Source organism: Nicotiana tabacum, chromosome 1 (genome assembly GCF_000715075.1).
Source record: "Nicotiana tabacum cultivar K326 chromosome 1, ASM71507v2, whole genome shotgun sequence".
Lineage (NCBI taxonomy): Eukaryota > Viridiplantae > Streptophyta > Magnoliopsida > Solanales > Solanaceae > Nicotiana > Nicotiana tabacum.
In genome coordinates this window covers 200,664,871-200,682,127 of record NC_134080.1, presented here as the reverse complement: position 1 = coordinate 200,682,127, position 17,257 = coordinate 200,664,871, and the positions used below count along the sequence as shown (strand labels likewise).

At 37.8% G+C, this 17,257-nt stretch overlaps 1 protein-coding gene across 1 annotated transcript; it reads right to left on the bottom strand.

Moving 5' to 3' along the window:
• Window positions 1–1,880: 1,880 nt before the first annotated feature.
• LOC107793742 (probably inactive receptor-like protein kinase At2g46850) lies at window positions 1,881–6,340 on the bottom strand. The gene is made up of 3 exons (XM_016616157.2): window positions 4,794–6,340; window positions 3,997–4,080; window positions 1,881–3,122 (listed from the first exon to the last, which is right to left on the bottom strand). The coding sequence occupies exons 1-3, from the start codon at window positions 5,626–5,628 to the stop codon at window positions 2,044–2,046; spliced, it is 1,998 nt and encodes a 665-aa protein (XP_016471643.1). The 5' UTR covers window positions 5,629–6,340; the 3' UTR covers window positions 1,881–2,043.
• Window positions 6,341–17,257: the final 10,917 nt, after the last annotated feature.

Here is a 17,257-nt window from a genome sequence, read left to right as displayed (position 1 = left end):
ATTGAATAATTTGCTAAAAACAAGGTTCTCCAAATTTTAACTTAGTGACAATGAAGGTACATGACCAGAGGCGAATCTAGATTTTAGTTCTATGGGTTCAATTCAATTTTAATGGATTTTTTCACATAAATTTATTTTTCGTATCGAAAGTATTGGGTTTAGATGAGCCCGATACACTGGGTGTAGCAGATTAATTTTGTTTGCAGCAGCCATGTATAAACTGACACGTTTTTACACTACCATCTATCTAAGGTTAGTTTATGATAAGTGTAGATTGTCAATCTGGCAAGTGATCTACTACAACAGGACAAAAGACTGCTGTAAATCAGAGAAATGCCTGTTCAATGTGATAGAAACATTTGATCTCATGATCTGGACATTGAATACTTAATATAAGTTAAAGTGAATATCATTGTAGTGAACAGTTTCAATGACAGGTAACTGAATTGAAGACATTGATGGTTGGAATTTTTTATTAAAACAAGAGATTGCTTGTGTATACTTAAGAGAAAGCAGGTGGAGATAACTACATAATTACAGCAAGTGTTTAATGTTGATAAAAGCCCAAGAATGTTGTTAGAGGTGTCATCACGACTAGTCGAATTTTGGGCCGTGACAGCCAATCAGGGCTTCAAGTGTTTACTTCTGTGCTATGTCACCAATTCCAAATTTCCACTTCAATAATTTGGTAGAAACAAGCTTCTCCAAATTTACCTTAGTACCAATGAAAGTTAAAAGACCAACGGCAAATCTTGAATTTCAGTTCTATAGGTTCCATTTAATTTTAATTGATTTTTTCACATAACTTTATTTTATGTATCAAATTATTGGATTCGGATGAAACCAATACACTGGATGTAGCAGATTATTTTTGTTTGCAACAGCCATCTAGCAAAAAGTAGATCTCGAGAACATCCTCGGTCTTTGATGAACAACGGAAAAGAGCAGTGAGCAGTCAGCATTTTCTTTGTTTTCTTTTTCATTAGAGTAGGCTGTCTACATCACATCCCTTGAGGTGCGGCCCTTCTCGAATCATGCGTAAACACAGAATATCTAATGCATCGGGGAAAAAACTGGTGTAAGGATATGCACTGAAGACCCAGAGTTAGGCCATTCATTGTATTGTGTGCAAATTTTGGAGAACGGGGTTCAAAATTCATTTGAAGACAAAAAATACTAGGTGGTTTCTTTCCATTTGCTTAAGCCTAAGTAGGCAGAGTTATTTGGTATATGTGTTGATGAGAGGTAATATATATCCGGTGAAATAATCGACGTGCGCACAAGTTGGTCCAAACAACACCGTTATCCAAAAAAAATGAATAATAAGGATGTGAGGTTGCAATTGACTTGTTCAAGACATTTAAACTGACTCGCTTTTACACTATCATCTAATTTTGGTTAATAGTAAGTGTAGATTGGCAATCTGGCAAATGATCTACTACAACAGGAAAGATATGCTGTACAATCGGAGAAACGCCAGTTCAATGTGATAGAAACATTTGATCTCATGATCTGGACATTTACTTAGTATGAGGTACAGTGAATATCATTGTAGTGAATAGTTTCAATGACAGGTAACTGGATGGAGAGTATTCAACAACAACAACAAGCTCAGTGTAATCCCACAAGTAGAGTTTGGGAGGGTAGTGTGTGTACGCAGATCTTCCCCTACCATTAAGAAGACAAAGAGGCTGTTTCGGTAGACCCTCGGCTCAGGAAAGATAAAATGAAGAGAAAACAACCAACAAACCAAACGGAAAACCGAAGCAAAAATACAAAACTAACACTAAGTAATGCAATCAAAAATAACAGAAGTCTAGGAATACGAAAATACACGACTGACACTAAGCAATGTACAAAAGCTATTGTGACAAACGGATTTAAGACATTGAGGGTTGGAAAATTTTATTAAAACAAGAGATTGCTTGTGTATACTTAAGAGAAAGCAGGAGGAGATAACTACATAATTACAGCAAGTGTTTAATGATGACAAAAGCCCAAGAATGTGATTTGATAGTGGCTTTTATTCAGAACAAGAGATTCTTAAGCGAAGCCTCTGGCAGGGACATGTATTGAATCAGGAGACATAGATATCATCTGAAGAAGACTTGAATTGGAGAAAGTTTCTTCAAGATTATGAGTCGACGGACACCTCCTACTTCTACCATCAACTCCATCTTTTGATATGTGAACCAGTTCTCTCGCAACATCTCCCATGTGAAATTTGCCATCTTGGGAACCAAATATTATGCATCTTGTTGCAAGGTCTGCAACTATCTCTATCTGCTCCCTTCGAAAAATAGGCTGCTCGTGATAATAAAGACGTGGATCTACTATCTCTTCCAACTTCCCGCTTGTTATCTTCTGTAAAGCCGTCTTTGATGGAACATGATCCGAGCTGCTACCTGTGATAACCTCCAAAAGGACCAGTCCAAAGTTGTAAACGTCGCTTTGCTTTTTGTAATCAATGGTTGCATTTGTGGAGAGCTCGAGTCCAAAGAGTTTCACGGTTAAGTCCTCATCTAGGAAGATGCAACTAGCGTTAAGTTCATGATGTACGATGGGGGGATAAACCTCAGACTGGAGGAATGCAAGAACATTTGCTGTTTCAGCAACAATGTTTATTCTCTGGTGCCAATCAAGACCTCTTTTCGTCTCATCTTTAGCTCGACAAAGATGTTCCCCGAGCATTCCATTAACAGGATATGCGTACACCACTAATGGGGTGTATCCTGAATCAACAGACCATCCGAGAATCTGGGCAATATTCTTGTGTGAAACAGCATGCAATGCCTCCACTCGAGACAAGACCTCGACTAGTTCTTGTTCACTATCACATTGTAGTCTGTGTACAGCTATAGCTGATGCGTCCGTTAGAGTTCCAGAATATAGTGTAGCTTTGCCACCATGATCAAGAAGTGTTTGATCTTCTTGAAAACCTTTAGTGGCCTGCTCTAGCTCATAGTAAGTAAACATTCGGATAGTACAAGGTTTCTGGAATGAGATGTTACCCTGACTCCGAGTCATACTAGGATGATCAAATATGTCTGTCTTCATAGGCCGTCTTAGAACACAGAAAAGTGCTGTCAAGGAGGTGATAGTGAGCGCTGAAGTGAGTACTCCTGTGCATATGTAGACAATTGCTATGAGTCTCTCTTCTCCAGAAAAATCAAAGAAGTTAATATTGATTTAAGACACAACATCGCGAGTTTAACTTCTATACATTGTCAATATAAAAAAATCTTTTACACTATCAAGTCACTTAAAGAAAAATACAGGTGATCTTCTCCCATAAAAAGCGGGATTAGTAACCTAATAAATAAGGCAGGTTGCATGATGCAACATGTTAGATTATACGGATAATATAAAAGTTCTTTATACAATCAGTGAATATTACTTAAATCCCCAACATTGTCCACAATCAAGGCTGACTACCTGCATAGATTTATTGACCCGTTTTCCTATTTAACTTCCATACACTAACACTTTGTGTTTTTTTAAAGTAAGATTAGTAACTCGGAAAATAAGGCAAATTACATGTAATTGTATATAAAAAGTAAGATTTGTATGACTCAGAAAATAAGGTAAATTACATTCTACAACATGTTAAAATGCAGTAATGTGTAAAAAAAAATAAAAATTCACACAGTCAACTTTTCTGCGCTAAAAGGGCAGCCCGGTACTCTAAGCTCCCGTTATACGTGGGGTTCGGGGAAGGGCCGGACCACAAGATCAACTTTTCTGCAATAACAATGTAAATTTCATTTGCACCATCAAATAAATGTGGTCTGCGATAACATGTAACTATTCATAGAGGAAAAAACGGGTCCATTTTATAACAGATGAATGTGTAGTTCCAAGAAGTGATAATGTAAAAAGGAGTTCAATCGAGCATAGCAAATTCAGTTTGGTTATTTCAATACCTCCTGCTTTCTGTTATGAGTTAAAACATGCCGAATTCAATTGAAATTACTGTCACTAGTACAGAGTACAGACCAGCTAGAATTACTGCTTTCCTTCTACCATGATTTGTTGAAGAACATGCTTTTCCATATGCTTCCTTTCCTTCTTTAGTGCAAGCTGCCAATGAACTCACATTCATTACAAGTCAATCATGGACAATAAACTATCTTGCAATATTGATGATAATATATCACTGTTATATAGTCATGAGTTTAACTTCCGTGCACCGGCAGTGTCAGGTTTTCTTCACTATCAAGTTAAGATATAACCTTTTAAAGTAATTCTTATTTGGTAATCTAAAATGTAGTAAACAATGTGTTATCATCAGTTAAAATGCTTTACACTATCAATATATATGTTAAATTTTATGGGAGTTTAACTTCTATTAACTAACATAAGGGGAATCTTAGCGTAACTGATAAAGTTGTTGTCATGTGACCAGGAAGCCACGAGTTCGAGCCATGGAAATAGCCTCTTGCAAAAATACAGGGTAAGGCTGCATGCGATAGACCCTTGTGGTCCGGCCCTTTTCCGAATCATGCGCATAACGGAAGCTTAGTGCACTAGGCTACCCTTTAACTCCTATTAACTAACAGTGTATAGTTTTACACTATCAGGCTAAGAGACCTATAACAATATAATAATAGATAACTGTCTATAAGTAATTCTAATCTGGTAACCTAGCATGCAGTAAACAACATGCTATAACTGGTTAAAAGGAACTGATAATGTAAATCTATTTTTAACACTATCATTGTATATACGTTATAAATGGGAATTTAACTTGTGTTTGCTAACTATCTATAGTAAGGTTGTTTAAAAGAACTCACATTTGAGGCACCCAACTCCAACAGCAAAACCATCACCTACAAATCCATCTTGGCATTTGCATCTAATCCCAGAAGCAACAGTAGTTGCATTGACAATATCAGCATTAGTAGCACAACTTGCTGTGGTTGAATTTCTTGGAACAGCCCATTCTAACTTAACACCACGTTTCCCTACTTGATTTCCAGATAAAACAACCCAAGACGAAAATCCCCTGCATCCAAACTGCGAAAAAGTAGAGAAACCATCTCTCTGATCAGCATTCCAAGCACTGTGATCAGATAACGGGTAGCAACACGCAGGGTAGCTACCCGGGGACCCGTCACAACGAGGCATTATGTTTTTTTCGCAATCCGGCTTGCACAAAGATGAATCCTCGCAGTCATAGAGCCCTAAGATATTATCTCTAGATATGCCAAAGTAGTCATTTCCTTTAAATCCGAAGGATTTGAGGTCGTTGTACTGACGACAAAAAGTGGTGTTTGGGAAATCCACAAGTACTCCATCGGAGAAGAAGTGAAAAATTTGATACGTTTGAGAACCAATGTTGAGGAAAAGTGAAGTGGAGTTTATACAAGAAAGGCGAAATGCATCAGAAAGTGAAGAGCCACATTTGGATTGGTTCATGTAAAATGGAAATGGTATGTGAAAATTCCCACATTTCTCTCCACAAGCTTCTTCATGATGTGTTTCTTGCCAAGTATTTTGATGGTCATTTTCTTCTTCCCGATCTTCGACTTTATGTGAGAGAGAATACGTTCCACTGCTAAGTAGTGTGATTATAAGGAGAATACTGAAATGATGCAAGGGCAACATGCTCCTGGTGGCTTTTGACATTAGAACTTGATGATAATAATAATAGTCTTGAACTGCAGCAGCTAGAGTTAACTAATAATCTTCACATTAAAGCTAAGAAAATATACAAATGCCAGAGGGTACTGTAAAGATAGACGTTTTACTTGTTGATTGAACGTGATTTTTTAATGGAGGAAATTCCTTTTTATGGCGAAAAATTTGCTCCAAGCAAGTGAAACTAAGGTTCTGAAAAGAGTTTACGATTTCATATTTGGAAGTAGAACTCGAAAGGTTGGCCAAGGTTGTGTCCTTCCGAGCAAACAAGGTCGTGTTTGAGTGGAGACGATAGACTAAAGGCATAGGGCAAAGGAACTAAGAAATCACTAAGAGTACAAAATTATGTTGGATGATGGAACAATGAGAGAAAGTTATTTACTATACCTTACACCTTATTATGCCTATAGCTTGACTTTCTACTTAAACAATGTCTTCTCTTTCTTGCAAATTGAACCTAGTTAAGTTAAATGGAAGGAGAAAGAGAAAAGACCTTTCTAACACATCGACCTTTGTTGAAGTTCCTCGTATCTAACTTTTCCTACAATATTCTTTTCTTCAAAAAAAGATGGAGTAGACACAGATTGGACATGGACGGACGAAATAGCACACTATAAAAAGAAAGCTAAAAGATATTGGCGAAGAAGTTATATTCTCCTCAATAATAGATTACTTTGCTACCTCCCTTGTATAGACATACAATATCTTTTGATATCCACAACATGTACATTTCTTCTAAAAATATTGCAATGAGGATGCAAAAGGACTAAAAATACAAAAGATTTTCACTATCTTTCTCGTTTAACTATCATTTGTATGGAAATCTTGAATTTTGCTTGAAATAAGGAGTCTATTTTAGAAGAAAGGGAAGGTAAGACAATTGGTCTGAGGAATAGGGTACATTCTTGTAACTGGAGTTGTGCCAAATGTGAACGTGGCATAGTTGGGAGACTCAATAATATAAAAGAAAATAAAATTATACTGTACTTGTTTTTTTTGGTTTTTGTTGGTAAGTGGTTTTGAACTAAGATAAGGTAAATTAAAAAGGTGAATTGTTTAGTACACTGTTCCTTTCAAGAATAAATAGCACAGGTTCGAAGTACAAAAAGACATTTTTAAATTTTTTTATAAATTCGTACAAGGATTTCTTTTATTTTTAAAAACAAAATTTGTGTGCCACTCTCTCTATTTTTCATTTTATAGTATGACATATATTTTTTTCTGCACTATTTTAAAAAAGAATGACGCATTCTTATATTTGAGGCCTCTTTAACTTTAAATTTCTTATGTTACTCTTAATGATATGCTCAAAAATCTACATATACTTTTAGTTATGGCAAAAGTCTGTCTTTCTTTCTTTCTCAATCTTCGTACCTAATCAAACACCGTCGTATAAATTAAAATGGAGGAGATAAGAAACCATACAAAAAATACTATAAATAACAATTTCTTATTAATAAAGACATTTAAACAAAGACAAAACATTTTTATCAAACAACAATAATGTCATCTAAAAGTACAGTTAATTAGAATCCCTCATATTATATGCAACGATTAATTCCATACTCGAAAGTTCTTTAAGGGGGACAATAATTCCGTAGTAGCAATATAGGTGAATATATTTTTCATAAACTAACTGTATTAATTTGAAACATAGAATTTATCACCATATAGTCGATTATTAAGTACGAAATTTCATGTCACCCTTCAATTAAAATACCAAAATTATAACTGGCCTTGGGAATAGTAACAGTACATAGTTTTAGAATATAATGTACTGCATCATCGAGATTCAGTCTTGTTTGAGTTTTACGGTATGTCAGCTCGCTGTATATTACAAGAAAAAAAAAGGTAAAAATATGTTAGTAGCACAAATCACAAAAGAGTTTAAGCTATATAAATTAATATTGTATTTCCTCCGTCCGAGTTTACTTATCCACAATACTAAAAATAAATGTCAACTATTTGCCTATTATACCCTTATCTTTTCAATTTTTATTTATTTATAATAGTCAAAATTTGTTTTTCAATGTATATTAATTATGGATGATATAGTCAAATTACGATATTATTTCTTAAGGGGTGTGCCAAGTCAAAATTGAACAAGTAAACTTTGACGAATGGAGTACTAAATACTGTGTTAAAAGCCATAATATTTTAATTATCAATGTAATGGAACATGTTATACGTATTACTTGTCATTTATGCTAAGTTATCAATCAATGTTATTACATAAACTTATTTGCAATTACTTTTCGGGGGAAATGTTTGTACAAATATTTTTATATCGTTAATACATAGGATTTAAACTCATCACAAAATCATATACTCTTCTATTACCTCACCAAGCACAACTAAAGAATGATGATTAACTTCTGATCAGCCTAAGGTATGTTTATGTACTACATTAAGCAACTACTGTCCTTTCGAAAAGAAGGGCAGAATTGGAATAAAAAATTGAAATTAATGTGTAACTTTCAGTGTACAGTACTGAAAGTCTGAAACATTTTTTATTTTTAAAATATAATATTGGAAAAAAATTCATTTTTTTGTATAGATTATAATTTAAGAAATTAAAGAACAACATATTGATTGAACGTAGTAAAAAATTAAGAACCTAATAAATACATAGTAATAGTATCACGTAAGATGAAACAATTATAACAGTACTTGATTAAAATAAAAATATATATTATGAACTAGATCATGCTATATTCTTTCAATCTTCCCCATCCTCGCCCCCATTCACACTCTCGGTTCTCGCCACCCCGGCCCTAGACCCTGACCTATGGGAGTTGGAGCCGTGGTCTGGATTTGGGTCGGATCCCGGGTCTGAGGTCAGAGTTGGACTCAAGGTGTAAAGTTCTAACAGTAGAATGAAGGCCACTATTTACACTTAACGGGTTAGGCAAGGGTTTAAGAGATGAGTGCGGCCGCACAGTTTCATGTGCGATCCGCACTCCTTTACCTGTTACATATTTACCCTTTGATGATCTGCGGTCCGCACAATTTTGAGCGCGGCCGCAGATTTTGGAGCGGACTGTACATTTCCTTGTGCGGCCGCACTTTGGCCATTTCTCTAACAGGCAAACTTCAGAGAGTGGGCAATTCTTGACTTCCAGTTGTGCGGTTGCAGATCCTCTTCTGCTGTGCATTCCAAATAAAGGTGCAGTCCGCACTTTTTCCATACTTAGCCAATTTTTCTGAGCACAGTTCCTGCAAAGCACACTCATTCCTGCAACACACTTCAAAACCAGTTAGCATGAAACACGACCTATCTAAATAAGAAGAAAAAGAAAAAGAAAAAGAACATGGGTTGCCTCCCAAGAAGCGCCTGATTTAACATCGCGACACGATACAGATTACCATCATCACTTGAAATGAATCACTGCCACGACGTGGCCATCACCAACTTTTTCCAGATAGTGCTTCACCCGGTGACCATTGACTCTAAACATCTCATAATTTTTATTCTTCAAGTTCAATGCACCAAAGGGTATCACACGCACAACCGCAACCGGGCCACTCCATTTAGACTTCAACTTTCCCGAAAACGTCGTAATCGAGAATTGAACAATAACACAAGATCACCTTCTTTAAACTCCTTGTTCCTAATGTACTTATCATGGAGATACTTCATCTTCTCTTTTTATAAGGATGAACTTGTATATGTATGGTATCAGAACTCTTCTAACTCATTCAATTGTGCCACCCTTAAGTTGGCGGTGACATCCCACTCAAGATTCAACTTCTTTAAAGCCCACATGATTTTGTGCTCAAGTTTCACTGGAAGATGACAAACTTTTTCAAACACCAACTGATATAGAGACATCCCAATTAGTGTTTTGTATAAGCCCATAAAGCATCATAAAGTTTCTTTGACCAATCCGTCCGGTTAGCATTCACTGTTTTAGATAAAATACTCTTTATCTCCCGGTTGGAGACTTCCACTTGACCACTTACTTGAGGATGATAGGGGGTCATAACTTTATGAGTGACACCATGCTTGGTGAGTAAGGTGTCGAAAGCTTTGTTGCAAAAATGCGAATCCCCATCACTTATGATAGCCCTTGGAGTGCCAAATCTTTTAAAAAAATTCTCCTCCAAAAATGCGAACCCCCATCACTTATAATATTTGTTGCAACAAATAGAGTCGCCACTAAATGTTGCGGCAAAACGTCCCTTTTCTTGTAGTCGAAAAGCAACGGCCTCAACCCATTTGGACACATAATCAACCGCGACCAAGATGTAGGTGTTTCCACAAGAACTTACAAAAGGGCCCATGAAGTCAATATCCCACATATTGAAAATATCAATCTCCATGATGGTGGTGAGGGGTATTTCATTTTTATTTGAGATTCTACCGGCCCTTTGACATTCATCACAATGCTTGACGAAATCACTTGCATCCTTGTAAAGAGTGGGCCAATAGAAACCTCAACTTAACACTTTGGCCGCCGTTCTTGCTCTACCATGGTGACCACCATACGTGAAAGAATGACAAGCCCCAAGAATTTCACTTTGTTCCTCCCCTGGTACACATCTTCTAATCACTCCGTCCGTACAAATCTGGAAAAGGTACGGTTTATTCCAATAGTAATCTTGACAATCCCGTTTGAGCTTCTTCCTTTGGTTTGAAGAGAACTCAACCAGAATGATACCACTCATAAGATAATTTGCTAGATCCGTAAACCAAGGTACCTATTTCATTGAAATAGCCAAGAGTTGCTCATCAGTGAAGGAGTCATTGATTTCAAGGCCATCATGCAACCTCCCCTCCCCCTCCAAACGAGACAAGTGGTCCGCCACTTGGTTTTCACTCCCTTTTCGATCTTGAATATCAATATCAAACTCTTGCAACAGAAGTACCCATCTCATTAACAGGGATTTGGAATCTTTCTTGCTTATGAGATAACGAAGTGCCGCATGATACGTATAAACATTCACTTTTGCACCCATCAAGTATGGGCGAAACTTCTCAATAGCAAACACAATGGCAAGAAGCTCGGTAGTTGACTTGCACATTATTCATGGTCTTGATTGCATAATAAACCGGATGAAAGTTCTTGTTGATGCGTTTCCCCAAAATAGCCCCTGCCGCTACATCACTTGCATCGAACATGAGCTAAAAAGGAACACTCTAATTTGGAGCGGTGATAATGGGAGTAGTACTCAACTTGAGCTTTAGAAACTCAAAGGCTCTCATGCAATCATCATTGAAATGGAACTTAGCATCTTTCTCCAAAAGCTTGCATAATGGGTTTACCACTTTAGAGAAGTCCTTGATGAAACGCCCGGTAAAATCCCGTGTGGCCTAAGAAACTCCACACACCTTTGACTAAAGTTGGAGGTGGAAGTTAGAAATCACCTCAATCTTTGTCTTGTCGACTTTAATGCCATTCTTTGAGATCTTGTAGCCAAGGACAATGCCTTCCTCAACCATGAAATGACATTTCTCTCAATTGAGCACCAAGTTTATTTCTTTACATCTTGCCAACACTTTATCCAAGTTTGCTATACAATCATCAAAAGAATTCCCGACCACCGAAAAGTCATCCATGAAGACTTCAAGGTAATCCTCCACCATGTCTATGAAGATCGCCATCATAAACCTTTGAAAAGTCTCCGGTGCATTGCACAACCAAAATAGCATCCGTTTGAAAGCAAAAGTACCATAAGGACATGTAAAAGTGGTTTTCCCTTGATCTTCCGGAGCAATAAGATTTTTATTGTCCATACACACTCTCCACCCGGCCAATCTATCAAGCATTTGATCTAGGAAGGGAAGTGGAAAATGATCTTTCCTTGTGACTTTGTTGAGCTTGCGATAGTCCATACACACTCTCCACCCGGCCATCGTCTTGTAGGAATCAACTCATTCTTGTCATTGGTGACCACTATCATGTCCCCTTTATTTGGAACATATTGAACTGGAGAAGTCCACGAACTATCGGAAATGGGCTAAACAACCCCGACATCCAACCACTTAATGATCTTTTTTTCGACAACCTCTTGCCTGGCTTCATTGAGTCTCCTTTGATGTTCAACAGATTGTTTGGCACCTTCCCTCAAGTTAATCTTGTGCATGCAAAATACGGGGCTTATTCCCCGAATATCCGCCAATGTCCATCCAATAGCCTTCTTCCTCTTTTGTAGCACCGCCAATGTAGAATCTACCCGTACGTTAGTCAAACAAGAGGAAAGAATAACTGGTAAAGTAGAAGTAGGGCCAAGAATTTCATACCGAAGATGTGGAAGCAATGGCTTCAACTCCAAGATAGGAGGCTCCTCGATTGAGGGCTTTGTTGGAGGAGTTGGCTTATTTTCAAGATACAAGGACAATTTGCGGGGCTCATAAGTGTACGCCCCCATTCCTTGCAATGAGTTCACACATTCCATGAAGCCATCCATCTCGTCATCATCAAAGTTGAGCTAGACGACCTCCAATGTATCATCAACATTCATCACAACACTTGATTCATCCACGATTACATCGGTCACCAAATCCACGAACGAGCACACCTCATTGCTATTGGGTTGCCTCATAGATTTGCACACATGGAAAACCACTTTTTCATCACCAACCCGGAAAGTAAGTTCTTGGGCTTCAACATCAACTAGAGCCTTTCCCGTAGCAAGGAATGGTCTACCAAGAATAATCGGCACCTCGTAATCAACTTCACAATCAAGAATGACAAAATCCGCCGGAAGAATGAATTTATCAACACGAACCAATACATCCTCAATCACTCCCAATGGTCTTTTCATGGTACGATCGGTTTGCAACCTCATAGATATGGGTCTTGGTTTCCCGATTACCAAAGTTTTGAAAACCGAATATGGCATTAAGTTGATACTTGCCCCAAGATCACACACTTTTGCAAAATCAACACTTACAATGGTACGAGGGATTATGAAAGCATCGGGATCTTCCAATTTGGGAGCCATGGAATGTACAATTGAACTCACTTGATGAGTCATTTTTATAGTTTCACAATTCATCGATCGCTTCTTTGTCACCAAATCCTTCATGAACTTTGCATAGCCGGGCATTTGCTCCAACGCTTCAACCAATGACACATTTATGGATAGGCTCTTCATCATGTCAATGAATTTTTTGAATTGATTCTCGGCATTTTTCTTTGCAAGCCTTTGAGTATATGAAGGAGGAGGCCTAGGCATTGGTACCTTAGCCTTTTGCACTACCGGTTCCGGTATGTCAATAATGTGATCCCTAGACGGGTTCACTTCCTCTTGAGTTTCCTCCACATTATCATCAATATCTATCCACACTTTTTCATTTGATTCTACCACATTGTCTGGGGTCTCATTTGATTTAACCATTTGCTCGTCATCCACAAATTTCATTTGATTCGAGGTGGGTGCATTCCTACCTTTTCCACTCCTTATAGTAACGACCATTGCATGTCCCGTGTTGTTCCCACCCTTTGGGTTCACCATCTGTCACTTGGTAGTGCTCCCTTAGGACGAGTGTTGAGGACTTGAGAGATTTGCCCCAATTGAATATCGGAGTCGGCATTCTTCTCCATCATTTGTTTAAACATGTTCTCAATTCGTCCCATCTCATTGCTGGAAGAAATTGGACCATGGGAAGGATAAGAAGGGGATTGCTCAATTGTTGATACATCTGGGGCCTTTGAAAACCCGTCCCCCATTGCCTTGGTTATTATTCCATCCCCCTTGGTTGTTGCCTCCTCAATCCTTGACTATTGCCACTCCAATTGCCTTGGTTATTTTGACCATTCTAATTTTCTTGATTGTTTTGATTGTTCCAATTCCCTTGGTTGTTACCACTATTCCAATTACCTTGGTTGCTAGAATTCCAATTCCCTTGATTACCATGAGGTCACCATTGCTGTTGATTCGAGCCTTGAGAGTTGTTTCTTTGCCCTTGGAATTTTTTCACATATTGTACTTCCTCCTCTTGTTCATTATAAGATTCATCTTGATCAAACCCACTATCTTCTTACACATAATGTTCCGCACGATTTTGCACTTGAGGACCCTTTTGCCTTCTCTTGTTTACCATCATATTAACTCCCTACATTGCATTGACTTGCTTAGGACTTTGCACTTATTGAAGTTGAGCTTTTGCTAATTAATTCATCGTGGTGGTCAACTTGGCAATGGCTTGCCCATGATTATGCAATTCTTTATGTATGTGAATAACGTTTGGATCACCTTAAGGAACATTTGTTCTACTTTGCCATGTCGATGAAGTATCCGCCATTTCGTCTAAGGTCTCACAAGCTTCCGCATATGGCGTTGTCATAAAATTTCCACCAGCAAGTTGGTTGACCACGCATTGATTGGTAGTATTGATCCTCCGATAGAAAGTTTGTTGAATCATAGCCTCCGTCATGTCATTGTTTGGGCAATCTTTCATCATATTTCGGTACCTCTCCTATATTTCATGCAACAGCTCATTGGGTTCTTGTTTGATTACTAGAATCTCGTCTCTAAGAGTAGCCATATGCCCAGGAGAAAAGACATTGGAAATAAATTTCTCCGCCAATTCATCTCATGCATGGATAGAATGGTTTGGCAATCTCTCTAACCAATCCAAGGCTTTCCCCCGTAAAGAGAAAGGAAATAGCGTCAACCTCAAAGCATCCTTGGAGACGTTTGTCTGTTTACTCCCAACAAGTGTCCACAAACCCCTTCAAGTGTCTGTATGCATTTTGATTCGAAGCCCCGGTGAAGAATCCCCGTTGCTCTAGCAATGTGAGCATAACATTTGTTATTTGAAAGTTGCCCGCCCTAATGCAGGGCGGGACTATGGCACTTGCATACCCTTCATTCGGCAACACACAGTGTGGAGCCCCTCTTGGTGGAGGTGGGGGTGGAACGGGAACGTTTTCTTAAGGCGGTCGGCCTCATCTATTTGCTTGAGGTTCAAGAGGAACCTCTTCAACTTACTCATCTTCCACGTCCACATCCCCTATAGGAATGTTTCTAAGAGGATCACTGTTGTTGAGAGCCATTGTTTCACCTATAATTATTTCACAAAAAAGATTAATAACATGGAAGGAAAAGAAGACAATTCACACACAAAACCAAATATATAGCTAAATCCATTTTTAGCTTCCCCTGCAACGGTGCCAAAAATTAATCTCATCAAAGTCACACCTCTATTTGAGGTTATAAAACGGTCGATGCAATAGTAATACCCAATAGAGAGTCGGGGTCGAATTCCACAAGGAGCTATATGAATGAGATTTAGAAGTATATATTGTGGTGAATGAGCTTGAACTATCTTAAATTACACTTCCACAAAATTTGGTTGATTCTAGGTCTAATTTATACTAAGATTGCAAGATAAATAATTAAAACTAAGAAATTATTTTTGTTGTTGTTTTCAAATAATGTAAAAGGCCTAGGGCTATAATCTTTACCTAGGTGTTTGCCTAATGGGTTGTAAACTTTAAAGCTTGTTTCATTGGTTGAGGTGTATTATAGCTATCAACGCTCACATACCCACTCAATACTTCTAGATAAGAGAGTGATTTTTCCCAATTTGACTTTCTCAAGTCCAAATGGGTACTGAACAAAATAGCTGATAAAATGCTCAAGTCGGGTTTTACTATCTCTAGGTTCAACCCTTTAATTGGAACGATCAATCTCTTGAGTTTGTCCCAAATTCTTGTTAGCCAAGTTTTTCTAGACTAAATCTCTCTTTCTTAAGTAGAGACCAAGTCAAATAGGCATGAACTTATGTTTGCAACCATTAATTCTATAATTAAAAGCAAGAACAAAGCTAAATAATGAACATCAACCCATAAACAAGCCAAAAATCAAACATCCGTTAAGTTTACACTCTAGGGTTGGGTCACAACCCTAGTGAGAATCTAGCTACTCATAGTGGGTATAGAAGAAATTAAAGAAGAAAAGATGATAAAACTCTTATTGAAAGCTTAAAATATAAAAATCCAATATTGAATCACCAAAATGAGCTAAAATTGCCTAAAGAAGCAAGGAAAAACGGCTACAACACTTTGAATATTCAAAACTTGACCTAATTTTGTGAAACTATCCTATTTATACAAAGCTAGAATTTTCGTACAAAATACCCTTTCGGAGGTTCTACGGCCACACAATTCCATATGGGTTCCGCACTTTGCTTCAGTTTTGACAGGAGTTGAATCTATGGCCGCACAATTCTGAAATGCAGCCGCATCTCTCATGTTCTGAGGTCTGCATAATTCTTCATGCGGCTGCACAGGGCTCTTGTGCGGACCGCACATTTCTAAGTGCTGCCGCGTAGCTGATTTCTGCGGTCGCACAATTATTGTGCAGTCCGCATTTCCTTTTGAGCTTGAAATGAGACTCTCTGAACTTTAGTTCTTGCATAGCTTCTGCGGCCGCACAATAATTGTATGGTACGCAATTTGCACTAGGATTCTGGTAATTTCCTTCACATTTTACGGCCACAGATGGAAATTTGCGGTCCGCACTTGAGCTTTTGTGCTTGATTTTGTCCTTGAGTTCAAATTACTCCTTTTTGAGTTGGATTTCATCTTAGTGGCTCATTTTCCAATACTCCTACAATTACGCATATTTCATCAGTTTTTGGGAATACAATTAAATACTTTTGGACTAAAACGAAAGCTAAAAGACGCTAATAAATCGTCAAAATCCCCACTTATCAATATATGTGCATAAATTTTCAGATTTTTATGTTATTCTTATATGCAATTTTCATGTTGAAAATTCATGAAGAAGCAAGAATCTTTAGAAATACTTTTTAATGTTTATTTCATTCTTATGCCATGCTTTACATTTAAGGATACTAGTATGAGTATGTATAGGATGTTCTAGAAAAGATTTAGACTTGAAGAGTCACAAGAAGAAGTTTTAGAAAAAAAGATTTGTGGGAGTATCCTCTATTCTAAGAAGGGGTCATCGTCCAGGCCGAGGGTCCTGACCAAGGTGTTGACTTCCTGAACTACTTGTGCCAAAGTAGGAAGCACACGAGCCGAGGATCTCGTTGCTGAGAATTTACTTAGCCAAGCTAAGGTATGATACATGAGCGTTGAGAACCATGAAGCGAGTGACACCTCGTGGATTGGGCCTATTCGATCAGGTTGGGTTCGAACCCGTGCCGATCACACGGTGACTAAGATAGAAATAGGTAAGGATAGTTGGAACTCCCGAAGTATAAAGTGAAATATATTATTTTTCTTTAAGAAAAAAAAAAGAAAAGAATTTCTTTTAGAATATTCATAAACTGCTATTATGCAATTATTTTAGAATTGTTCTTAGAAGCTCTATGTTTTCCATGCATTTAGAATCTTTGCTCGTAATGTATATTTTATTAAAGTTCATCCTCTATCGTTGAGACTCACTGAGTACAATGGATGGTACTGACGTTCTCTTTTGGGAACCTATGTTGGTCTGCGGTACAACGTAGGAACCTGTTTTGCAGGCGAGCAGGCTACTGGTTAGGACTTCGCTCCCTTCCAGTGCTATTGGTGAGCTCCACTTTTGTTCGTGGAGTATTCCTTTGAGTCATCTTTATTTAGTTATTTTTTTATTTACTTGGAGAATTAGCCAGGAACTCATGTCCTGAGCAGTGCATCGGTTTATCAATAGAGGT

Coding starts and splice junctions, on each gene's coding strand:
- LOC107793742 (XM_016616157.2), bottom strand. CDS start 5,628: ATGTCAAAAGCCACCAGGAGCATGTTGCCCTTGCATCATTTCAGTATT. Junction 4,081..4,793: donor TGGAGTTGGGTGCCTCAAAT/GTGAGTTCTTTT, acceptor GTTCATTGGCAG/CTTGCACTAAAGAAGGAAAG. Junction 3,123..3,996: donor GAAAGCAGTAATTCTAGCTG/GTCTGTACTCTG, acceptor ACATATGCACAG/GAGTACTCACTTCAGCGCTC.